Consider the following 26,324-nt stretch of genomic DNA (forward strand, 5'->3'; position numbering starts at 1 on the left):
CAGACCATCCGTAAATTCTACTGAATCGATATGAAGTCCGCGGGGAATAATCACGGTCTCTAGGTTGAAAGTGAAACATCTCAACTAAACCGTAACTTTGTAATTGTGTTTGAGTTTTGCGTGCCGATTTTTGGACGACGTTTTACTTTTTAAGCATCCATTCGTTGGAGGTTGCCTTACGATAGAGCAGAGCTTTTGAGTAGCTATTGAAATTTTAGTTTATGTTTTAGATGAGGTCTACTTAGCAATCGGATGCTAGTTTTTAGAATGGAAAAAATAGATTTTTTTCAATTCGAAACATTTAAAATTATAGACGATTTGCGAATAAAGACGAATTATTATTAAGCAATATGACATGGCCCTGGCTTCTGAAAAAAGAGCATCGGTATGTTTGCGTAACAAATTTCGGAAAATTTAGTAAATTTATTAAATTATTATCCATTTATTAAACAATGTTTTCAAATATCGAAAGCATGTGTACTAGTGAATTAAATGTAATAGTAATAGCATGTGTAATAGTTTTGCGTGAAATTGTGATTAATCGCGTTTAAAGAGTTCACCACTGCGAGATACCAAAGCAATCATTTAAAATACCTTGTAAATATTATTTCCCAAAGAACTTGCCCTGAATCAGAGAAAACAATGTCAGAGCAATTTCCAACAAAAATACGATTGTACTACCTGCTACCCCATACAGATAGAGCAGAAAAATAGCTTCAAGCGTTTCTGTCTTCAGCACTTCTGCTTCAAGGTGAGACGTTTGCTCATGCTTCACCTGCTTCACAAGTTGCTCATACCAACTGGTGTAATAATTTAAAAATCCACCCTCTATCAGATACTCGCGATAGGTGCGATACTTAAGCTCCAGTATTGTATGCGGATTGAACGTGAAAAACTCCAACATAGGTATGAAAGCGTCGCGCATGATGTAGTACTGTTTATCCATCGGGTTGTTTCTAACCCTTTCAAACACTCGATACGAGCACGGAACCAATGTAGTGCGCCGTTCGGCATTCTGCAATCTATCTGTGTTTATTCCAAACGGCACATGCTCGATTACAGGAAGTCGATGTTCAATCTCCGGAAAGATGGCCACTACAAACTTGCGCACCATTGGAAGGGCTATTAGTTGAAAGTCAGAGGCGAACAGCTTCGCCACAGAATCGATCCGTTTTTCGTACAGCCGCAGTGCGATCAGTGATAGTATTTGACTTTCATAGAGCGTTTGACAGAACAGTATCAGCAAGCCAAGCATAACGATAAACACTCGATCATAACCGCTAAACCGTGCCCAGTTGCCGGACGATTCGCCGAAAAAGAAACCCACGTTTAGCGATATTCTTCCGCGGGAAATAGCTTTGCAGAGGATGATTACTGCAACACTGGCCGCCACACACATCCACACGTCCAAGTGGAAGGGTTTGACGAAGAAGTGAATCAAGCCAATCACATCTCCGGCTGGTATATGCACGCAAATGCCACCGTGCGTTGGGATGGCGTGATGTTGTCGCAGAGAAGTTCCGGCAAGGAAGCTTTTCGATAGCGAAAGATCACCAAGCCCGCGCTCAATGAACTGATCTGTGCGGTTCCGTTCGATTAGCAGAGTGTAGGTAGCGTTTTGGTAGCGCACAATGTCCAGCATTAAATTCACCTCCGGTCCGTACAGCTTGCCAGCGATGTATAGTGGATCGATCGAAATGGACACGATCCTGTACTGGAATCCATGCAGATCGGACAAATACTCTGGATAGAAGTGTGATAGATTGGCTTCATCTTCTCCCACTAGTTGAATGTGTTTCGTGAACGGATTTACGGTGTATAGAGTAAGCGTTTCGGTGCGTAGTTCTACTGCCAGAAACAGTATCCGATACAGTCCCAGCATTTTATAGTACTCAAGCGCGGTAGCAAGTGCACGGGCTGTTGTAATAGATGCTTTGTGCTGGAATATGATCACTAAATAAGCGTTGTGATCCCAAAACTGTTGCTGAGTGTAGTAAAATAGCTCGCGTGGGGGTAGATCGTAGGTGATGTTGGTTTTAAAAACGAAGCAAACTTTCATTTTGTGAACTACACATTTTACACCAGCTGTTTCATCTTGGAATGAAGGTGGTCGATTGTAAACTAAAGGATTTTGAAAGGTAGAACTACACAAATGCAGAACGTTGTTTATAATTGATTCCGCAAAACGATCTCCATAGCATTGGGAGATTATAATTGGTTGAGGATCTTCTAATGCGGAAAGAATGGAGCTTAGTAAATGTGTTACACGTTTCTCGACGAATAACTCTTCGACCGGTGCAAGCTTAGCGTTTGTGTCAGAGGAAGCCAAAAGCACCGAACCGACGATCAGGATCAATGTTGAACGTGTGATCATGGTGACAAAAGTACGAATGTGCCTCAGATGGTGTGTGATGGTGTGTTTATATAGAACGCATTATTTCACACTTGTAATGTTCACCATAATGTTCTATAATTTTAAGGATTTTTCCATGCAACTAATGGTTACGCATTACACGTATTGGTAATGGTGGATAAGTGCACGGTAATCAATGATTGGCAGAATTGATGTCCAAACAACATGCGAATGCTTTTAGATAAAAAATGAAAGCTTTTTAAACAGTTTGAATAATAGTTGACGAGCGATGATTGTAATAGATTACACCATTTTGTTCCGGTGAGATAATGATTTGCACGCTGTTAGGTAGAAAAGTGTACGCATTTTGGTCGCATTATTCATCAAATGGTTGCATTTTGACTCACTTATTCCATATTCTCAACTCGGAGATTTACATTAAATTGTTGAATTTAAGTCCTGGCACTACAATCTATCTTTATTTTAATGCAAAGTTAAGTGTATAGCTCCGTTCGAGATTGTAGCGTAATGTTCCTTTCGAGTCTGATGATCAAATGAGCAATTTTCAACGATAAAAATCATAATGCTATTCTTTATAACATGTTTTATGACTTTATTCCACCATAAAAACCATTTCAGGAACATTAAATCACGTTTTAGCATTATAATAGCTAGGAATGCCTTTGTAAAGAATGATCTAACTTACATACGTTGGTCCTTAGAAAGATGCAATGGTATAGATCCGATGGTCTAGAACTCCCGGTTATAGTCACGAAATTATGATTAAATTAAAAAATCGGGTTTTAAACGTTTTGTCATTGAATGAAATTATGAAAACCGTTTTAAAAGGATTGTCCACGTGGCATGAAGTCAAGATGGCGACTAACACGTAACAAAAATTAAATTTTGCTGAATTTCATAACACAACATTGTGAAAAGAACATTCTTTGGCAGCTTTGGTGCACTCTGCGCACTCAAGAAAGAAACTTTGTCTCATCTACTTTGTATTCCGTCCATCGGTAAATCTATCTGCATATTTTTCAATCACCAGGGTTTAAGTTTTGCTAATAAAAAATAAAGAAAAATACTTTCAAACTCTGTGAAAAGTGATTTCGTTAAGCATTCTGGGGCACGAACGTGAAGCGATAAGATAAGTTTTCGCCAAGTTGTTCTCAAACTTGTGACCTGCCAAGGGTAGGGGTTACGAGTGGTGAGAAGTGATCTTTTCATCTTTATCAGCATACTTACTGATTGAGCAGAATCGGTGGCGGGGTAAGCTTGTTCATTCGAATGCTCTTCGGGTCGGTCAGATCGGCGACGTTCAGCGTGACGGTAGGGTTGCTGGTGCCCGGTTTGGGATACCTGTAGAATAAAAAGCCAAAATTGAACTATAAGGTTAGGTATGTAAGAATTATAATTAAAAAAAAAACAACTTAGCGGAAGTAAAGGTCAGGATATTGCAAATGTTTAAACACGAGGAAGTCCTTTGAGCGGTTTGATTCTCATGTTTACGACAGCGTCGTTCCAGTTCGGTGGATAAAGCGGTTTATTCCACGTATCACATGTGTATCTACTTGACATCCAATGCTACCCACAACGAACATCCAATGGCAATGCGAACGCTTTCCAAACTAAACGACTTCCTCATACACTCGCATACAGCATCACTGTGGCCGGTTAGCGCGAACCGGCAAACATTCTCCTGCTCCATTCTGAAAAAAAGCACCCGGGAGGAGCACCTTTTAAAGCACATCCAGCAAAGTCAAACGGAAAGCGATGAAAAGTTGCACCATCACCGGGCTCGGTAGCTACGTTTATGTGCAGTTTTTTTCTTCTTAACCTCGTCTAACTCTACAAAAAAAAACCAACTACACCATTTGAACTTTGAAGCGTTCAGCGTGCTCCCTTTCAGCCCTTTACTCACGGAATGGTAACATGGGTTAGGGAAAAGTTTATCCATTCAGCAGGCTGCAGCAGCATCCATGGTGTGTTGTGGCACCGAGAGGAAAATAGAAAAATGGTTGTAATTTTATTGCAGAAGCTGTTCCCCCTTTCGCGATCCTGCTCCTATAGCTGAAGTGTGGTGCGCGATAATAACCGGGTCCGAGATTCTCCACAGACCAAAAAAGGCTATCAATTTCTAGGTCCAACTTCCCTGGGTACGCATAACTTTGCACGTGCTGCTTCCATTGTTTCATTAGTGTTGGTGACGTGTTTGGGCGAGCGATTGGCTTATTGAATCATAACATTTACGAGTTGTTGGGTGGCGTAGCGTAGACTCAGGAAACCAGCGTCAGTTGGGAAATCTTAAAATTATGAATTAAATTAAACTTTCGAATAGTATTTGTAGGTGTTTCGCTTTGCGTTGAAGGGCAAATAAATTCCCATAAAATGCAGATGCAAAAGACATAAATTCTAATCGAGTAGGCGTTGACCTAGTTTCAGATGGTTGTTTTGTGCTTGATAAATAAAAACTCTTCTGCTCTGTATAAGCAGAAAGCAATGGAAGGAGTGCATAATTTTAAAGCTTCATCCAAAAAAGGATGATTCTAAGACAAAGTGCGAGTTAAACACAACAAGTTCAACCCACAGAAGCACACAGCTGGCGAAACATTGCCGTGGACTCTGTTTCACTTTACGGTTTCCCATTTCGAACGCGTCGTCGTATCGATGCCTTGCCGGAAGGCGATGATTCATTGACGTGTCGAGACTGCTGTGAGCATGCAATGTAAATATTTAAACAGTTTTCACATTCCTACAACGACTTCATCGGGGAAGCTGTCCGTTTAGGTTCTTTGCCATTCTCCCCAAAGAGGATGTAGAGTTTGAGTTATCTTCCAATTAGTGAAATTACGGTGTTGTAAATGAAGCTCTAAAGCACGGTGGGCGGGCGAACGATCCCTAACAGTAGTAAATCTCTATCATTAGAAGTTTGGAAATTCAGCCAAATGTCCTTGGAATTTCCAATTCTAATATGGGCTTTTCCCGTTTGATTGGTGTGGTGGGGGCATTGGTTTTGAGAGTTTGGTTCTCCCCTGCTGGGCTTCCCGTTTGGCACGCAAACGCTTAGTGAAAGGGACTTTAAATTACTACTGTTGAGGAAGAGTTTGATAAGCTGGCGAAAAGTACTCCGGCAGGAATTGAGTTTGCTGAAAGTTTCCGTCCAATAGATCGGTCGTGGTACTATCGGTGACAACTCTCTTACGAGCGCCTCGGTTTCCGTAAAGTTGTAGTTCGAAGCGTCTCTTTGCTTGGGCTGGGTATTCTAGGAACTTAACGGAAGCTGCCATTTGTTCCCGGGATGCTCACACGAGAACTATTAATCTCATTAATAATAGAGCTCAGTGGGGGAATTCGGGAAAGTGAATAAATTATGTACTGTGGCTAATAGATCCTGCGAGATGTGCGAACGGCTGGATGAAGATGCTTACCACAGCTAATTGTGAAATGAAAATGAAGTTTTCGACTAAAAAAGTGGAAGCTGCTGTTGTGATATTGGATAAATTCGATAAAGTGAAAATGAAATATGGCCACTGCAATGTAATCTGTCCAACTATTAATCGTGCACTGGACAACTCGATCACATTGTTTCAATTCCCAATAGCACAGCATTACCGAGAATAGTGACTCTATGAAATTAATTAAAACAGTTTTCGCAGTGGAAAAGGGTATCATTATCACAGTTTCGATGCAGTGTCTCTCCTCGCAAGGTTAATTAATAGCCAAACTAACTCCTCCCCCGTAGCGTGTACACCCATACATACGGCTTGTTTGAAATGTAAAACTTACGCTCAACGTACCTCGGTTATGACAAACAAATTTTCACCTTCGTTAACTTTCCATCACATTGCCCGGTTGCTATGACATTGCAGTTGCAATGCAGACCGTGTAAAGTTGTGTAACCTGACGTTGATGTTTGTGCTGATCATTCTTCCATGAAATGAGCACGATTAACAACACGGGCACCAGGATGCCGGCCGGATCGCATGAGCAACTTTGTGTAATGTGCACGACAGGCATCTGGCATTGCTTACAGTTGGGTAAAGTGGATCAACAAGCTTACAGTGGGTGGAGATAGTCAAGCATAGGAACGAGGCTCCGGTGTGCTTTACCTGACCTGGTGGAAAATTCCCAAAGCTAGCATAAGCTCTGAAATGTATCCTGCTAGAGCGAATTATCGCTGAAATCGTTAAATGTGTTGCTTAAAACTAATGTTTTAATATCATAAACCCACCAGTTACTGCCAATCGTTCAAATATTACACATAACACTATCATAGTTCACTCAAAATCATATCACGATAACATCACAGCCTTTGAAGGGTTGCATCCAAACTCATCAATAATCATTTCGTTTCATCATTTATTACAGTTGCCATCAGTTCAGGGGATGTGTGGTCATGTTTAAGAGCTCAGAGTTCAGTATCAGAATTGGTACAGTATGTTGCATGTTTTGCGTGTCTTGTTTGAGCATATTGTTTGAATTGCTAAGCTTATCCTTCCAGTAGCATACAATTACGGTTCAAGCTCGGTGCAATTTGTCAAACATAAATCGCATAGATCGTTACCAAACATACATTCTCCACATTCCATCTAAAAGCAAAGTGGAAGGAGTTTTTTTTTAACTCGTTTTCGAGCCCCTCCTGCAGCAAACATTCTTTACCGATACGCCCCTCACTCCCCGGCGCTGGTCATTTTTCATTTGTGTTATTTATGGGTTTCCATTCAGCAGCATATTCTAAATAATTCACTCACATATGTCATTCCAGCGAGGTAACCAAGGGTTGTATGGGTGGAAAAACATACTCGTTCGAAACACGAGAGCAACAGAAAAAAGAGGGTACATGGTCATGGTCTAACACAATAAATATCTTTTTCTTAGCCACACAATGAGGCAAAAGGGAAAGAAAAGGTGTGCTCCAGAGTGTGTCGATTTTTCGTTGAAGCTCATCGGGAAAGCACATCCGGGATACACGCGAACATGAAACGAAAGGATAATACCGTGCCCAGTGGAGAAGTGAATGTATTCTTTTTCATGTATATTGGAATTCTTTTCTGTTTCTTTCAATGGATGGACATGGAGAAAAAATGTCCAGAGAACGAGCTTGATGATGGGTCGTTTTTCTTCTTTTTTATGTATCTAGGCACCCGGTTCAAGGTTGAAACGGTAGGAAAACGGTTGGCCTTCATTGAAGAGAACATGAATGGAATATAACTTTCACCGGAGTTGCTCAGATTGTCTATCACATACCGTTGATGTTACCTCGGTTTTGGAAGATATTGCACCCTTTAAATGATATTTTTTGTACGATCTCTGGTGGAGCAATGGAAATAGAGCAAGAAAAGTGATTGTAAAGAGAGGCGAATTAATTTAGAAATACTTTGTGTAGTAGATATATCAAACGGCCAAAAAACAATTGGATCTGTTTCTCAGGAAGCTTTTTTTCCAAATTGTCATGAAATATATTAGATACACGCTAAATTAAGGACCGTGCTCATTTAGAATCACTCGGGTATGTCTGTCGGAAGATTGCGAGACCATAGAGAAGGAAAAGAAAATGTAACAGAACAAAAGAAATGATTTCATGCGCAATAAATGAACAATGAAACGAATGAAATGAAATTACAATGAATCGAAGAAGAGTGGTAAGCTTTAGTAAAGAAGGTATACATTACATGATGTTACGGAATAATTTCGTTGAAATGTGAATTTCATTTTCATTTATTTGATCTTTAAATCCTTTCAAAAACTTTGTGAATAATTTGCAGCTTGTGATCAATGCTATCCAACTCTAATAGGGCAGGCTGTACTAATTATTTGTCCATATTATTAAACCTCTTAGTAATGATTCCATGATTCCCATGCCTGAAATACAAACTAAATCTGAGATAAATGAAACAGATGCTAACAAAGGCAAGCAGTTTTTCAATTACACTTGAACTTGAGCGCAAAACTATCAGCACAAAATTACACAATCAATCCTTCCACTTTCCAAGGCTGTTTGTCGTCTAACATTCAACGTGGATCCTGTTCCAGCACAAACCCATAATAGCAGTTGCTGCATGTGTGCACCATGTGCCCGTTGTTTTTCATCCACCCGTTCGCTACAGTCCTTTCCACAGCGAACAGGAAATCATAAGCAGCACAAACGACGTCATTTAGGACTTCTGTTTTATCCTTTAATGGCGTCGTTTTGGCACAAGAAAAAGGAAAAGAGAAAATGATGCGCAGCATTGACGATCTGACTTGGCTGCTGCATGCAAGCAAAGGAATCAATTGTGATCCTTGATGTGTGTTCTCGCCGTCTAACAAGGTTGTAAGGAAAGCAAAGCTGAAAAGGAAAGCTCCCCGTTGCTACTACTGCTGCTACTGCTACTGCTTAGTTGATCGTTTTAGTGAAGCCGCCTACCTTGTTTTGCATCCTTTTTTTTGCTTTGCTTACCGCCAGCCTGATCCACCACCCTGTGCAACGTGAACGAGGCAATGTGGCAAATGATAAGTGTGGAAGCAGCCGCGCGTTAGGCTATTCATCCAAGCGCTCCGGTTACACGGTGAGCTTCTGTTTGGGCGTATCCGAGAGCATAAAGGAGAGGCGGATCCCCCGAAGGGTTTTTGTTGCTTGTGTATGCAAAGCTGTCCTGCCAAACATTGGCGTTGGAATGGATGAGGCTGAGTGAGTAAACACATGTGAGCAGTAAAAAAGGGTAGTTTAAGAATGAAACATACGCACACACACACCTTGGATATTCAGGCAAGAAAAGGATATGATCATACTGGAAAGGAGAGAAAGCAAGACGTGTTCACAGATGGACGTGTGAAAAATGGTAGTGGATGTCCTTCAGTGCTTATGCTTTTACGCTTAGCTTCCCGGGGCTTGTCTCTCCAACCAGCGCAGTAAGTAAGATGAGCGCCTTTGCTGATGAAAAGCTTTCGCGCGCATAAATGAGGGGTGTAGGGGTACAAAAGTCGAAGGGAAATGTTACAAAATGGCTACGCCCGGGTGTACCGGGTATCCGGGTTTTGTACCGGATGACGGACGGATGTAAGCATCAAAGGATGTAAAGGGAAGGAATCTGTCGCTCTCTCTCTCTCTGTGTGCCGGAAGAGGGCCGTTACGCGGGTGCGGCAAAGGGGTGAAACAAGAGAATAGCACCCGCCAACAAGGTGCACTTTGTCGAGGTTGTGTGTAGATGTAGACGAGTAATGGAATCATCAGGTTCGGTTGCCGCGTAGCACGTTTGTACAAAGCTTCGTTCAACACTCGTTTTTTTCTGCCTTGTCAGTGAAAGGGAAAACATAAAAAAAGCTCATTCCACTGTCTCGTGCAGCACGGTACGGAGTATTCCTGCCTTACTCGGCGCAAAAATGGAAAGGAAATTGAAAAATAAAAATAATCACAACCAGCACGGTTGTGTAATCGAAGCATTTGCCGTGGTTCGGTGTATTAAAGATCATTTCAAAAATTGTTTTTAAGGATGGCTCAATGTAGGGAAGAATGAATTCATCGAAGAAGCAAACGTACGGACGGCTGGGAAAATGTGGAAAACCAAAAATGCCACTCTCTTTCATGTTGTTTCGTACCCTCTCCTTCATACTCCTCGCTTTATTATTATTAGCCTGCAATCGATGTAACAATGGCGAAATGATTCAACGATGGCAATGAAGATAGGTGAATGTTTGGCGTAATTGAATGCTTGAAAAAGGGTCCGGAAGAAATGATACTTTGGTTATCTGTTGCTGCAATGCTCCTTTCGTTCGTTGGTGTCTCTTGCTAAGAGCTCCAGAGTGTATTGAAGTGCGAAAAAACGACGTCGAATGGTATTCGTATAAAGACGGCACGAGATATATAAATGTTTTTCTCATCACTGTCAATAGTTGAAAGTATTAAATATTATTTTTATATTTTATCGATGCTTGCTATCGAAACTCTAAGATAATATAAAATTCAATCTATCCGGTATTCAGCGTTAGCCATGTCATTCTAATATCTTATCCAAAAGGTTGAAAAAAGCGGCAATGCAAATGCTCGGCATAGTGTAGAATGCGCATCAGTTGTCACTGAATATATTAAATTCCTTTTCGAACATTTGTCCTTTTTTTCTGTGGCCAAACAAGCGAGGAATGTGACAATAAGTGCGACAGCGGACAGCAAAGTATCTGAGCGCTTTGTGTTATGCATGCTATTACCATCTCGGCACAAATCCGGGCCATTTGAGGGACATTAACAATACTATGCAGTAATCACCGCGATAAGAGTGAAATTGTAGTGTATGATAATTTTTTTTCAACGACTGATGTGTTTTTTGATAAAAAAATAATGAAAGTATTTGGTAAAGGATGGTTCACAATAAATGAATAAATAAAAACAGCTGATTAATCATTCTTAATTTATGAACAAAGGTCTTCAACTATATGGTAATATGTGAATTTCTACGTTTAATTAATTATTCGATTTGTTAATTTTGCATTTTAGAGAGGCTTCCATTTTGCAAAACATACTCATATCTCTTAATATTGAAGAGAAACGTATGCATGTCTCATCACAATACTTGCTCGTTATTTCAAATCAGCAACTTCTGCTGCTTCGACCGTAATCTGCTCGACCGTATAAAGGGTCGATAATCATGACACATGTTTTTTACGCACCGAAGAACACTCTGAACGAGTTGATAATGTTTGGAATGATTTAAGCAGCGTAACCATTGGCAGAAGAGCTGACTACCAAACAGCATCTCGCTCAGGTCCAAAAACCGAATCGATTGATTCGAACGATCCACCAGAAACCAGTGCACGTGACTGTGCTGCTAATGCGCAAAAGTTTTGCCAAAAACACTTTAGCAACACTGAATGTTACTGGCTCCAATGGTACGATTGGTTCGACCAGTGGCTGTAAACAGTGACCCTAGGAAGATACACCCATGGTACGGAATGGCGTGTGTGAGTGTGTTTGTGCGTCTAGCTTCCCAGCGCAGTCGCCAACAGTTTCAAACGCTGCAAATGCTCGACCGCAATTAATAGAACTGGCTTCTTCTAGTACGAGTTTCACACTGCCAGCCCGGCGCTCGGCGAATGGCTTATCCTTGGCGGGTAATTTATATTCTCTTTCATCGTCCCGCTGGTGGGGTGTTTGCTATAGTCGCTTTCTTTTAGAAATGCATGGAGGAAAAGCAATAGCGAAAAATCTAACAAAAATGTTATCCAAACGCTTACCGTAGGGAGCGAATCTGGGGGTAGAGATTGATGTCACCGGTCGCCGTGCCGTACCAGGCAAACTGTTGCTCCTGCACGAGCGTGTCGTTGAAGGTGGTGTACAGCATCAGGTGGCCGTCGGTCGAAAGCCAAATGGCTTTGTTGGTGTGCAGGATTTCCTCTAGCGAAAGCGACAGAAAGTGAAACATCGGACCGAACCGGGTAAGTTAATTAAAAAATCACATAATTGCACCGGGGCGAGTCAATGTAGCGCAATTGCATCTAATGGCTACTGGTAGGCAATGGGAGCGGGTACCATATGATGCTTTTAAGCTTTGGTTGAATGCCATAATGGTGAAAGCTTTATGCGGGATGAAAGGGGGGAGTTTTCAGAGGAATTCAACTTTTGCTGTTGCGGTCGTGATTCAATCGAGTTTTTTAAATCAATTAAAAAAAGAAAGGTCAATAAATTAAATGACTAAAGTTTTCATTTCGCTAACCTCACTTTAAAATGAAGTAAATTAGTCCATTTAAGTGAATAATTGTTCTTTCACTGTTAAAAGGGTTATTAACAGGTTAAAAAAAGCTTGTGTACATGAAATGTGGCTATTTGCATTTTTAAACATAAATATAAGGGCCGCTTTCAAAAACTTATGAAACAATGATGAAATTTAATGTCCAAGGAGGTAATTGAATGTTCAATTTGATGTCCAATTTTAGAGCTATTAATGTTTAGACCGATGAAACAATATTAAGCAAAACGTTATTTAAATAATAAACATAACACAGAAAATCATTCGAATAAATGGCACTAAAATAAAGCACAACATTGATCAATATTGAATTTGGCACGGTCTCATATCCGCCCGCGTTCGACCGACCACAAAAAAAAAACTCCACTCACCTTCATACAGCCAATCGGGCACACCGTTGTAAACGATGCCGGGGATAGCGTTCTTGGTCAGCCGGTAGGCCTGCAGTGCCCGGGCTGATGGACGATAGTAGATGTCGTACTCGTACACCAGCACGATAGACTGTCCCTTGGGTGTGAACTCGGCGTGCAGCAGGTACGGCCATTCATCCATTTGCGAATTGATCGTCAGCGGGATCGTTTCGCTAGAATCGAGGAACCATTTTAGATTGGAAAGCAACGGTTAGACACGGCGCATGGTCAATGTTTGGGAGAAAACGGTGCAGGGTGCAGTGCTGGTAATTGCTTCGTAATTGACCCACAGCACGATGCATACTTAGCGACTCTCAGGGCAACGCGCGGACGTTTGATGTTTGCACCGGGTGTTGGTGGAGGTTTTGGGTTGAGGTTTTGCATGCATGTCTCCACTGGGATTCGAGGGGGAGTGGAGCAAATTAGCAGCTTGACTAGCGGTAGTATCGCGAGCACAAGTTTGTTAATGGAACATTGCTGGTCTTTTGTGTTGGTGTTTGCAGCTCAGAGATTTAAGCATTATTTCATTAAAGTGATGTGTTTTAGCAAGCATAAATAAAAGCCTGCATGAGTTTATTGAGTAGCTTAGTATGGACATTGATCTTCATATACACAACGAAGCCCCAAATGGACACAATGTTCATTTTTACAGCTACTTCATCAAACATGATGCTTACTGTGGTCGAAGCGCAATAAAACAGCCTGCCGGGTGAAACAAAGCATGACCAGCTCACAAAGTATCAACCGCTCACAGCGGTCACAGCTGAGCTTGGTCAACACATCCAGGTTTACGATTGATCAGTTCGGGCAGCAGTCCCGACCAACAAAAAAGAAGCAAACCCAAACGGAAGCACCAAAAATCAATGAATTATCGTCCAATCAGGAAAGCAAACTGGCTCGCACCAGCGGCCAGTACACACCAGCCAAAACCTCCCCCTAGTGCCTTCTGCGGATGTCACGTCACTTAAAGGCCACAAATTGATCCAACAGCGTGAAACAATTTTTATTTGACCGAAGATTGCCACTGGGAAAAAGGCGAAAAAGGGACCCGTTCGCACCATAGTGGCAGCTGTCAGTTGGGCTTCCGGTTTAATGGGCCATTAAAAGCACGTCATCACGAGTTTTCCGGTTCCCGGGTTCAGTTTCGGGTGAGTTTTTCTGTATATGTGTGTGTGTGTGTGTGTGTGTGTCCGAGTGCTCTTTTACCATCCAAACGGGGGCAGCGTTAATTTTTCGCCCCTTCGAAACTCCAGCGTCCATTAAAGCACGCCGGGGAACAGGGAGAAGGAATTCAGTTGGAAAGGGACAGTGGAGAAAAGGACTATTGTGTGACAGAGCGTGTCTGTGTGTTAAACATTATCGCTACCGGCGGTCAGCTGCGCTGATGGACGGAAATTTTATAGGGAAGGAATCATTTTCGAAACAAATCAAACATCCTGTGCAGGGGTTTTGGTGTGCCTGCGCGCGCCGCGCCGTGTGAGGGATCTGTTTTATTGCGTTCACTTTGACGCTTATCGTGCTTCGTCGCGTTGTGAGCGTTTGTTGTAATTTTTAATTGCTGTCGAAAAGGGAAAGCAATGTCTGGCTTACCTGGTGGTGATATCGTAGACGGTGTACTGCGCCAGGAAGGAGTGTCGGAACAGTTTCTGGACGTTTTGCGCTAGCAGCAGGTATCGTCGATCGGCCGAGATGGAAAACTTCACCGGGGCGAGCGTTTTCTGTATCGAGGGAAAGAAGACTCTTTGTAGAAGGGGAAATTGTACGACATAATCGAATTCATTTAATGTTACTGCCAAAGTAAATAGTTTTGTGAGGGTTAGAAGTCATAAAAATGTTTTAAAACTGTTTACTAATTTTCTTGTAAAAATCGTTCAAAGTAAGACTCAAGGCTTTAAATTGCAGTTGATTTGTGATAATGTGACTGAAATCTAAAGGCCGGGGGACTCCGTCCGTACTCGCTAGTGTAATTTTGATTTGCACTAGTGCATCTGGCGTCGGCTGACCGAAGCATTTTGCCAAACAATTTGGAGCCGCATCAGAAATATGCTATTTTTCCATGTTTTGTACTTAATTCGGATGAGAAAAGTTTTTTAAAAGGTAGATGCACATATCCTGCACGCATTTTATGACAAAAAACGATGGAAAAACTACTTAAAATTGAGATCCGGCATGACTATTCCCTCTATGACCAAAAAAAGCTTCCACCAGCCGCCGCCAGATGCGCTAGTGAAAATCGAAATTACACTAGCGAGTACGGCCAGTGTCTCCCGGCATTAAAAGCTACATACAAAATTTTATGGAATAATTTTGATCTAATCTGTGTTTATTTCCATTTGAATTATTTTGATCAGATTTTGTTAATTTTTTTTATTATTTGATGATCTCCATTGCATCTCTTTCTATCTTTCTTTATCCTTCTTTCTATTTCTCTCCCATCCCTTCTCTCTCTTTCTTGCGATTCTGTTTATTTCAGCTTCAATGTCATTGCGACAGACGATCGATGGAACAGAAAGTTCCGCCGGTAAAATAACTCTGGTACCAATATTTTAAGCGAGAATAGCTTATTTTCGTAACGCCAGCATCTTCTCAATCTGTTCCACATTGCCCCTCCGTCTGCATGCCGTATCGGGTGAAGAATGGCTTGAACTTGACGCGAGCAGCTGGTTTGGCTTTGCGAAATATTCGTCCTTATCGCCGATGGTGTGGTTGATCCTGGTGAGTGCCCGAACGGGGCAACCCAAACGAGGGAAAGAGTTTTTATCTTGCATACTGTTTCGCTTCTTTTTTCTTCCAACTTTGGTTTGGTTTCGTGTTGGATATAAACAATACACTGCCGGTTCATGGAGCAAAGTTTTGTGCGGGGCAAGCCCAAACTACACCGCAGGTACTCGCAGCGTGAAAGTAATTGGGAAAGTTTTTGGGGTAAATGTACTACGGCGTACATCATCATGAAGGGGCGGTAAGACCGTGGCTGATAGTGATTTGACTCTACCGGCCCTTTCTCTCTCGGTCTCTCTCTCTCTCTCTCTCTCTCTATCTCTGCTCCGGCTCCTGCTCCTGCTTACGGCTAGTTGACAGTTCCCTCTTGTGTTAGCGGTGGGAAGTTCGCGTATAAAACATAAACTTCCACCACAGCCTACTGACTGCTTTAAGCATGAGGCAATGGTATGTTTAATCGGATGATCTTGCAAAAATAATCGCGCCTGTAAACCTGCTGGAAAGGAAGCTCGAAGGAGGAGCTTTTCGCGGCTGACGAAAACATCTTTTTACGCTGTGTTGAATACATTTCACCTTGTGATCTTTATTACGCGTCAAGTTAGCATTCAGTACGGGCGGGTTGTTTGTATAATTCTTCCCATCCACCCTTCCTCCATGCATATTCAATTTGTTGTTCGGTTCCGGCCAGCAAAAAGCAACGGGTTGAACTGAGTTGCACTTTGGAAAATTGGATTGAGATTTTAACTCGGGGACGGTTTGGTTGGCAACTGAGTCAGCCAGAAAACATGCCACACAAACAGGAGCCGCTTTGGGGGTGTCGATGAATAATTGGAATAACATAAACCGTACAAAAGCCAGACGCAATGAGGACATTGCAGAAGATGTTGATCATCGGTAAGATAAGAAGCTTTTCCCTCCGAGGAGCAACGAAAACAAGTTCGCGTACAGCAAAGGCTCCAACGGTTTGTGCGTTGGCAGGAGTGTCGTTTTAATCCATTTCAGCCTTTCAACATCCTTCGCGTCCTCCAACAAACGATGGTTGGACTTTTTTTTTGCCTGCAAGCTGTATGCTTTAAGATGGTGGTTTGCCAAATTTGTCCCCTTAAAGTGAGGGTAATTAAATTAAGCCTACTCTCGTTACAGCGAAGCTCGCAGGCTGGGTTGATACAACCGGATTCGGTGACGTGGTTGTGTTGTGTTCTGCTGTGGTGCAAAAGTAGAAGGGTTTGTGGCTTGTTCATCTAGCAAGCCCGCACTTGAAGGCAGCAGGTACCATCACCGCCACGATTTCTTCAAGTGAGCTTTAGAAGAACACAAGATTAATTACATCGGTCGCAACAGTGTCCTCGAAATTTGTGGCGCCGGAGTTGGAGTGATGTATTTATAACCATTTATTTTTTTGGTGGTTTTCTAGTTAACTCCAGGCTGTACCAGCGAAAATTCGTGCTAGAATGGAAAATTTCTTATCCTTCGCCAGCTGCAAATCAGATTTTAGATGATGAGATTAGGATTTTGATGTAGCTCGTGTATAAGGTTTTTGTGTCGGCTCGTGCTTGTGATGAAGAATTTGACCGTTTTAGCAAGACCAAGGACACGGGAAGTGTTGGCGATTATTGTGTGTGTGTGTTTTAGATTTGATAGAAATCTCATCGCAGATAAATTGATTAATGTTGTTCATAAAATTGAATCGATCTACTGATTAATTTTTTATTCTTTTTATGCGTCTTGGATAAAGCCTTCTCGTCGTAGTCTATGTTATTTAAATATCTTCGAACCAGAACTTATGTTTAATTTGAATGTATTTAATTTGTAGAATTTATAGGAAACTGGATGATGAAATATCCCAATCAAGTATCAGATACTTCGAGAACAAATGAAGATATTAAGCAAAAAAACCGTTGAAACCCACTTACCATTGTCGTGTTGGACATCAGCACCCGTTCGGAGAGATTATTCATGTTGAGCAAACTGATTTCCCCCCAGTGGTTTTGGTAGAGGAATTCATCGGCTATCATCATCATCATCATCATCGTCAGCATCGTGCGGGTAAGATATGGTGGCAGTAAATGTGGAATAGCAAACGGACGGTTAAGCAGATTAGGAAGCGATCGTATAGAAATCGTCCGCAGAGCAGCTGATGAGCAACTTACGTCCAATCCAGCTGCCGTTGAGCTTCTTCGGTGCGTACTCGCCATCGATGATGTCCTGCAACCGTATTCGTTGGCCCTTCACACGAGGACCCTCGTCCGGGGGTGTCAGCAGTACCTGCAGGAGACAAGACCCGGCACGGAAGCCATAGCCAGCGGTTAGTACTCGGAAGGTTTGATATTGAGCGCTTGGGGTTAAAGGGTTTAATGTCGTAAAATCGTAGCAAGCACACACGTGCGCCCTGGTTGACATTCAGGCGTGAATTAAGGTTTGAACTGACTGTACAAAGACCAAAGGTTGGCCTTTGAAGCGTAGAGCGGAGTAAAGAAGGAGGAAAAGACTAAGTAGCTTCGACAAGAAAGACTATTGGAACTATTTAGAAGCGTCGGAAGTGAGGCATGAGAACGATGCGGTATAAAATGAGTTGTTTGATCAGAGATTCCTGGAGGTAGTGAGCTAATCCTGTGGTTTGGTGCTGGTGTGTGCGATGAATGCCTTATAGGAGTTTTCTTCGTCTGATATAGACATTTTGTGAAAGTTGTGTAAGTAAAGGTAAGCCCTGAACAAATGTTGCTTTATCATCCACAAAATGAAGCTAAATTAATTCATGGCTTTTCTTATCTGTTAATGGAATCGAGATGACCGCACGAGATGATCACAACAAGTTAATCTAATAATGCAGACTTTCATGAACCTCAACTTTTTTTATCATACATTTATAGTAAAGTTTCACCTTTTATTAATTTCCTTTTGCCTTAATTTAAGCACTAATTTAAGTACATTCATGTAGGATCTCCAAGATCCCGATAGATTAATCAATAAACATATTAAACATATTAATAGTGTTCGAGTTAAAAAATGTATATTTTTATGAAAAGGGATTGTAAAATTAACAGATATTTAAATTTTTATGGCATGACTTACTCTCACAAGAAACAATTTTTCTCATTAAAGTGAAGGACAGTTTTGAACTTAAACCTTTTGTCTAGAATCACTTACTGCACTTCTAGCTAAGGCTTAACAGTGGACAGAAGGAATAAAAATACAAATAAAATACTGTTTTTAAACGTCAAATTATTAGATCAAACCATAGTCTGATCATTTTGGGTATGTTATAATAGAATAACTTCCAGATTTTGAAATTGCAGATCATCTATTCGAGTGATATTCCGTACATTGTAATAAGAAAAACAAGGATTTGACTATTGGTGGATTCAATTTAATAAATTTATGTTTTTACTTATTCCATACAGTGATGTATATCATATTCAAGTTTTTAGTATTGTACCTGATCGATACAATGAATCACATCCAGCCTGTAGTCACAAGTTTGAAATACCTGGCATCAATGAATTCCGAAAATTGTTAGCTAGCTTCAAACATGGCCCAAATATAAGCACGAATAACAGCAGTAGCACTTTCAGGTTCAATATTGACACAAGCCAGAAGCATCGCTCCTTGGGAAACAATTGGCCCCAAAGAATGGAAATGAAAGGCGTTCAGTGAGCGACAAACCGCTTCCAAACAATACGCTACAGCCCGTTTTGCACGTTGCGTAGGATGCTGCACGTGCCAATGTCCCCTCCAAAAAAGGCGCTTCATTGCTATAGTATCGTTCAACTGCGTTGATGGTATGCGTTTAGCCATTTGTTACCCGGTTGCATAGCGAGAAGGTTCAAACATTCAGAAAATAGTGCACACAAAAGTCTCCGTTTTGCTCGGTATTTGTTTGTTTGTTTGTTTACCACCCGAGGCACTCTGTTCCCGTGATCTTGATCTCTGGGGTATTGTTGGCAAAACTGTGTCGATGGCCATTTAGAATGCTCGGTGGCAATAAAATGTTAGCATTGCGTGTCTCGTGTTTCGTTTCGGCGCAAGCTGTCAACACAAACATCTCTGCTAGTGTTTTGTGTTGCATCCGTACGCAGTACGTTGCATCAGACTCGTTTTTAATATATATTTCCATTTGCGTATCTTGGAAGTAATTAAAACATTTTAATTGCACACCTTCTGCACGAATGCTAATAGCCAGGGGAAGGGGTGGCAGGGCAGGGCCACTGAGTGGTACAGTGGCCGTGGCAGTGATTTCCGCTCAGCAAAAGCTGTTTAATTGAAAAGAGGAGTTGAAATGTAGGTCGGCATACTGCAGCAGCACCCTCAGTTGCAGCAAGTGACATCCAGGTGGAGCACGTGGAGGACATTTCCATTATAAAACCGCCTCGACCACTGGTCCTCCATTTGCATTTCGACATCGTCACCGGGTGCCCCGGTGAGCACCGGTCCAAAGAAATGCAAATAACGCCGAAACCATTGAAAAGGCTTTAGTGGTTACCACCTTTCGGTGTTATGGGCAGGCGAGAAATGGTTGTACGGGGTAAAGGGGTGAAGTCGTTTTGAGTGTTGCGCACCAGATTCTATTGCAAACAGATGCCGCAGATTGCAGTTTATTCCAACGAGTGACCCGTGCTGCTAGCTGCATGTAAATTATTACACTCTAGTGTCAGTTGGTGCTAGTTTACAGCCAAGGAAACATGTTTAAAAAATAGATTTTGTAAAGCAATTTAAAACTCATGCTAAGAGTGCTATTTAATTTTAAATGCAAATAACTATAAACGTTTTATTAATGTGCCTCAACCCATGTTTGGTACCGGTTAGTATGCAGCGGACGTGTTTGAATGCACCGTACCATACGCACTGTACGAGTACGAAATGTCTGTGGTACAATAACCGATCTATCTCTTCTAAATGCACTACGGACCATGTAGAGGTTCGTGCTGTAGTGGCAAACAGCACGCCGGAAGCTAAAAAGCAATTAAATATAATTTTCAAACAGCCAGCCGGCATTGGAACGTGCTCGGATGACCGATCTGTTAGGCATCATGCCACGGTGCTGATGTTTCGCTACACTGCGACTTAACTGCTTTTCACTCTCTGCCAGAGCACTACATTCCTACAAGAGGTTGCTGGTTGTGTTAATTACACACTTTTTGGGGTGCAGAAATGGTTTATATTTTAATAAATTGAGACGGCACTGTACGTGTTGAGATGTTGATTGTAGTTTCGCGCAAGCGACGTTTAAGCGAAGTGTGTGAATGTTGCACACTGTGGACTCGCCTTGGGACAAAGGGTTATATTTTTTTAAATTAATTTATAACATTGTATGATCTCACTTAAATTTTATCGTAAATGTTTATTATAACCGTGCCAATATTTAATATTAAAATAAATTTAAATCTCCATTTGGCGAAACGTTAACTGTGCTGCTATAAATACCAAGCGTCTCCATCATAAGGATTCACTTAAAGTTAGGTTAATAATTGCGAAGAATTAGTTTTATTTTTATTTTTTTTTACTTTTAAAGTGGATTGTTCAAGCAATTGTATACCTCAGCCTGTTTTCTTATTTTGATCAAAATTACATATTCATTCATGTGTTCAAATCAATGTTATAAAATAACCCACTGTGCATTGTGGTGAAGGCATAAACAATCTCTCAAAACAGCTGTGAAAAGGGCCAACCTTGGCACGATGTGCGAACAACTTACGTGCTCAATTGTTTTTACTCTCCCTGTTTCCACTGTTTCTAGCTCTTGGGGCTTAAGATGTTTGACGAGCTGCAAAGTGAACTGCATAGTCAACGGGTTGTTTGTCTACTCTGGCGCATCAAATTGGGGAAACACGAAACTGAAGAAAACCAAACATACTGAATTTGATAAGAGTTGCACTGATTTAAAGTTCCCAGTACTTCGTGGAAGGTCTCACCAACCCGAAAGGGTGTGTTGAGCTGCAACAGCGGCTTGATAAACGGTGTATATGTGTGCGAACAAAGTACTCAATTATGTATGGAAAGCCTTTTTGCTTGGTGCTGTTTTGAAACAGCGTGTTTCCCTTTTCGCTCTTTTAGTTGTAATAATATGGCAAAGCAAAGCGATTTCGTTGGAGTGTTTTACCAAAAGGATTCGAATGAAGGTAGAAGAAGATTGGTTTACCGATCGGTCCACAAGATAAGGAACGAATGTTTGCGTCACTAGTGAAATATCTGGTAGCTCCTGTTTGGTAAGCAAAAGCAATCCTCAAGCATTGATTTATTTTTGGTAATTGTTGATCCATCGGTGCGTTATGAAAAAACAACCAAGAATTCAAAAATGGAAAAAATGAACACAGAACCTATGTTAATGAACCAACGGAACGTTAATTGTTTACATAATGATTATTTTCAAAAAATGCTTCAAATGAGTCTTTCAGATTCACAGAAGCAATTATAATACATTTGAAGAATAGTAAACACTATTTCTGAATCGAATAACTCATTGAATAATAATTAATATTAAAACGAAATTTGTTCGACTCATACAATAAAATAACAAACTGTAATGATCATTTTACGTACAATTACCTTATTAAGCAAAACATGAAGCCCTAACATCCTACAATGGCAGATTTCGTGCTTTTAAAGTATCAACCAAAACTAACCATCCACACTGGCTTGACGGATTTGCAACAAATTGGCTTTAAGCCAACAGTCAAGCCTCGGCCCGATGCCTTACCGCTTGAGGTGCTCCACAATGCCGAAAGGATGGAGTTGACTTTCTCTTTTCTGCTTTCATGTGTTTCTCTCTGTTTGTTCCCTCGCCCAGTGTGTGGTGATATAAGGTCAAAAGTAATCTGCCAACAACTTGGTGACCACTCGAGCACGCCACCGGTCGGTTCCTCCATCTTCTCAGCACGGGTACTAGACCAACCTTCACAGACCCATCGTCGTGGGTGGACAGGCCCTGGTACGTAAGCGGTGTTTGTGTGCGGCTACCGTGCCGCCTAACCAGAAAGGGTGTATAAGGAAATTAACCACATCGTGTCAAGTGCATGAATGGCAGGAATTGGGAAATAAGCTCCTTTTTCGGCAGAAGCACTTGGGAACTTCTCTCGACGCCTCGGCTCGACCTCGGTTGTCTCCTTCGGTGGACACAGTTCCTGGAAGAATAAGGACTCTCTCTCTCCCGCATACTACGGTTATGTAGCGCAACCGCTGCTAGACGAATGGTGTCTCTCGAGCGTTGGGCAAATTAAATTATTCGGTATATTGAATTGTACGATGGATCCAATCGTCACGGGAATCGAAATAGCGAGTGTTCTAGGACGTATCGAGACGGATCGGTTTCAAGGTCGGCCAGGAGAATTGCATTAGGTGTCGCCGCACGCATATGTGATGAGAAATCGAAAAAAAGGGAGAAAAGAAGTGTTCCTAGGACCCATGAAATTGGATTCCACTTGATGCATTGGCGCAAAGACGAGCAAGTGGATGACAATGGATGTGCGCATTTGGAATGGATTCGGTTTGTTACTTAAAACGATTACAGATATTTTGAAAAAAGTTTGGGTCCTTTAAATTTTTTTTTGTATTTCATGTACTATTTAACTGCTTTTTTTTTAAATTTGCTACAGTTGTATAACTTGTGGAAAATTAATATCAAAATAATGTCGAAAGAAGGGGTTTGCCAACAAAACGATTATTTCAAATTGACGACAGTTCATAGAAACCAAAAAAACAGCCTGTTTCTGAAAAAAATCAATCCATTTTGCATCTCTTTCGTCTAAGTAGACTATGGAGCAGAGCAGTTCAACTTGAACGACCCTGCTAACCACACCACCAGCGGGCTGAATTCAAAACCGGAACGCTGGTGTGCAATTTCGAGCGCCAAATTTCATCAGAATGGAGAAAAATTCAACGTGTTTACCGAAAATTGGTACCGGATCGCTGGGTGTCGCCGAGGCGCAATCCACCTGGAGCCGGATGCGCGTGAAGAACATCCTGAACGCGAAGGGCTACATCGTCGGACGGTGCATCGGGTCGGGCTCGTACTCGAAAGTGTACCAAGCCGTCTACCGTCCGGTGATGCTCGAAACCGGCCCCGGCCACGCCATCGCCCTGAAGCTGATCGATCGGCGCCGAACGTCCAAGGACTACGAGCGCTTGCTGCCGCGGGAAACGGTCGCCATGCTCGCGCTGAACCATCCCAACATCGTGTCGGTAATGTCGATCCAGGAGTACGGGCCGTTCGTGTGCGTGTTTATGGACTTTTGCCGGTGCGGTGATCTGCTGCAGTACGTGCAGGTGCGCAAGCGAATCTCGGAGCGCCGGTCGAAGCTGTTCTTCCGGCAGCTGGTACGGGCGGTACAGTACATGCACGACCAGGGCTTCTGCCATCGCGACATCAAGTGCGAGAATGTGCTGCTCGCCAGCCAGGACTATGTGAAGCTAACCGATTTCAGCTTCGCCAAACGGTGTAGCGAACCGAAGCGTGGAGCCAGCGAGCTGAGCACGACGTACTGCGGTTCGATTGCGTACACTGCGCCCGAAGTGCTCAAAGGCATTCCGTACGACCCGAAGGCACACGACATGTGGTCGCTGGGGTGCGTGCTGTTCATCATGGTGACCGGCACGATGCCGTTCGATGAGAGCAATATCGCGATCACGATAGGGCACCAGGAGCGTAAGCAGTACGGCTATCCGCCGGGTGTGAAGCTGAACCCAGCGATACTGGACCTGATTGACCGCATGATCGAACCGGACGTTAGTGTGCGTGCTACGATAGGGCAGGTGGCGGAAGACTCGTGGGTTTTGGTGTGATGTGCCTGTCGGTTGGACTCATGGGGCTACTCACCACGGATGTAACGATCAGGGCGAGCACTACTATGATGACCAGCAGTGCAATCAGGATCCCTCGCCAGTTCCGCTGGTTCGGATTGGCCGAGACGAGCTGTGAAGGAAGAAAGCAAGAGAAAAACAAAAAATCAAATTAGAACAAGGGAGCCAGAATTGAGATGACCTTGAGTGGGAATTCCGTGTTTTCTTGTGCGCTAATTCCACAGCCAATTGAAGATTCCTGCCAATGCTGCGGGATGCTGCGCTGTGTTGTGCGGGTGCATTAATTAAAAGTTACGTCCAGGAAGTTCGGAATAGATTATCCCGAATCCCCAAAAAGACAATAAAGCTTAAATTGAGTTGCAAACCTTTGAGCCCGGGACCAACGTAATCCCTAAGGGGTAATGTTTTGGCATGAGCAATTTTTATGGTTGAAATGAACCTCGGCAGTCAACCATTGGCATGTTCCGATTGTTTGCCCATTGACCGTCGTTGTATTCGCCAGGATTAATAGCTAAGATAGCTTGCCAAAGTAAGACCAGTATCTTGATTGTGCTGCACAGAAGATTTTCCCTGTTTTTTTTTTATGGAAGACAAAACAATCGATAAATATCTTCCACTTATCACATTCGTCATAATCATTTGAAGTGGTAAACATTCATAGTACAGACGTGTTTGCCGCTTTTGCGTAATGCCATCACATCCATCATCGTGCTCCGTTTACCGATCCGGAACACTTAAGCATTTAGCATTTTTCGAATCAATCGTGGTCGCGTGTGGGCATAAATGGTCATAAATAATCGCAAAACGTGATCCATCAGATGGATAAATAGACCTCACTCGTGACCCGTGTGACTCGTGTATGGGTGCATGTGTGGGCGGGGAGATGTGTGTTCCTAAAACGAAGCTGCAACTCTTCCGCCACCGAGCAGCATTCTGTTTGTTGTTTTCCCATTCGACGATGTAGAAGTGAGTGTTGAAAAATGGTAATAAAATAAAGGGATGTACGAGTGTGTGTTTTTGCTCTCTGCTCTTTTCTTCTACCCGTAGATGGAGCTCTTCCCAAACCCTCCATAGTGTAGCACTTGGATAAGGAGCAAACGTGGCTTGATTGATGGTGTTTACTGTGCAGAATTGGACCCCGCTCTGTGTGACCGCTAAAGTTGAAGATGAATTGCGAGCAGCGAATTGGATGAAGTTTTAAAGTGAATTTGAACAAACCGACGATGCCAGAAAGGGGATTGGAAAATGTTACTGTGAATGGGGCGTGAGACATTTGAGAAGCATAAAAGCATTCATTGGCAGACGATGAGATGAAATAGATCCATTTATTAGCACTCGAGCTCCGCTTCTGACCTACTGCATTTTCTCGTTTCAATTCCACAGCCCTGCAGGGCACCTTTCCGGTGGTGGGGGAGGGTGTTTGTTCCCGGAACAATCGAGTCAAGCTCGCACCGGGTCGGATCTCATTGTGAATTCCTCCGCACGACGATGCTGCTACATTTCGTTCTCGTTTTCCCGTCCATTTCAGCGCTGCTTTGACTGGTTGATTTTTCCTTCTTTCTTTCTAGCATGCAAAAAGCTTCGTGCTAAAAATAAACCCTCCCACAGAAGCTGAGACAGTGAGCCGAGGAAAACAAACACTCTGGGATAAGCGGGAATATGCCGTGCGCTATGCAGGAACGGCCAAAGAGCTCATCGATGCACGTCGTGCAACATTGACGATGCAGCTGATGATTACGTGCTGATTGCGATTGTACCAGAGCAGCTCAGAGAGCGTTATGCATCCGCTCTGACCGATAGAGAATAAGCTTGTTCTCTCTTGGCCGTATCTCCCGTGACTCCCTTCCGGATGCCGGATGCATCATGGAGTGGAATTATTGAAATTAAAATCCTTCCCGCCTTAGTGGAATACGGTTTTGCCTTTTTTACCGCTCTGCCATTTGGCAGATTGCACCTGCTTTAGTGCAACTGGCGGACACTGTTTACCACTTCCTGGTGCAAAGTGGGGCGAAAAATATGGGTCCCAGGCTGACGGACGGATCACACCACACACACATACACCACACATACAGGTGTTTGAACTTGGAAAGCATAAATGATGAAACTTAATCCACCGGGCAAACAAAAGCTGGACGCCGAGCCACGCTGTCGCTGCCGGTGGATTGATTTGACGGGAGAGAATAATAATGCACCCGAGTGCGCTGACGATCTGGCTTTTGGTGTGATTGAATAAAGCTCAATCCGGTCGGAGCGAATGAATAATTCATGACTCTGCGGTGGTGAAAATGGCTAGGCGTGCAAAGGAGCTTTTTTGTGTTCGACGCGTTC

The 26,324-nt window shown here is 42.5% G+C and overlaps 2 protein-coding genes across 2 annotated transcripts in view; one reads left to right on the forward strand and one right to left on the reverse strand.

The window, feature by feature from the left end:
- The window catches only part of LOC121595510 (inactive dipeptidyl peptidase 10), a gene marked incomplete at its 5' end in the record, with an annotated part of 40,620 nt that extends 16,473 nt beyond the window's left edge, over positions 1-24,147 (reverse strand). Inside the window, 7 exons of the mRNA XM_041919543.1 lie at positions 3,602-3,715; positions 11,564-11,723; positions 12,447-12,658; positions 14,076-14,203; positions 17,117-17,211; positions 17,354-17,468; positions 24,013-24,147. Of these exons, the coding sequence (XP_041775477.1) occupies positions 3,602-3,715; positions 11,564-11,723; positions 12,447-12,658; positions 14,076-14,203; positions 17,117-17,211; positions 17,354-17,468; positions 24,013-24,147 (959 nt within the window). The remainder of the gene's footprint in view (positions 1-3,601; positions 3,716-11,563; positions 11,724-12,446; positions 12,659-14,075; positions 14,204-17,116; positions 17,212-17,353; positions 17,469-24,012) is intronic.
- On the forward strand, positions 22,944-24,360 carry LOC121595476 (testis-specific serine/threonine-protein kinase 6-like). The gene has a single exon (XM_041919494.1). It carries the CDS (start codon positions 23,061-23,063, stop codon positions 23,976-23,978), a length of 918 nt encoding a protein of 305 aa, XP_041775428.1. The 5' UTR covers positions 22,944-23,060; the 3' UTR covers positions 23,979-24,360.
- Positions 24,361-26,324: the final 1,964 nt, after the last annotated feature.

The sequence above is a fragment of the Anopheles merus genome, chromosome 3R, assembly GCF_017562075.2.
Source record: "Anopheles merus strain MAF chromosome 3R, AmerM5.1, whole genome shotgun sequence".
In the NCBI taxonomy this organism is placed as follows: Eukaryota; Metazoa; Arthropoda; class Insecta; order Diptera; family Culicidae; genus Anopheles; species Anopheles merus.

Bases quoted from the DNA above. Each gene is read 5' to 3' on its own strand.
- LOC121595476 (XM_041919494.1), top strand. From the start codon at position 23,061: ATGGAGAAAAATTCAACGTGTTTACCGAAAATTGGTACCGGATCGCTG.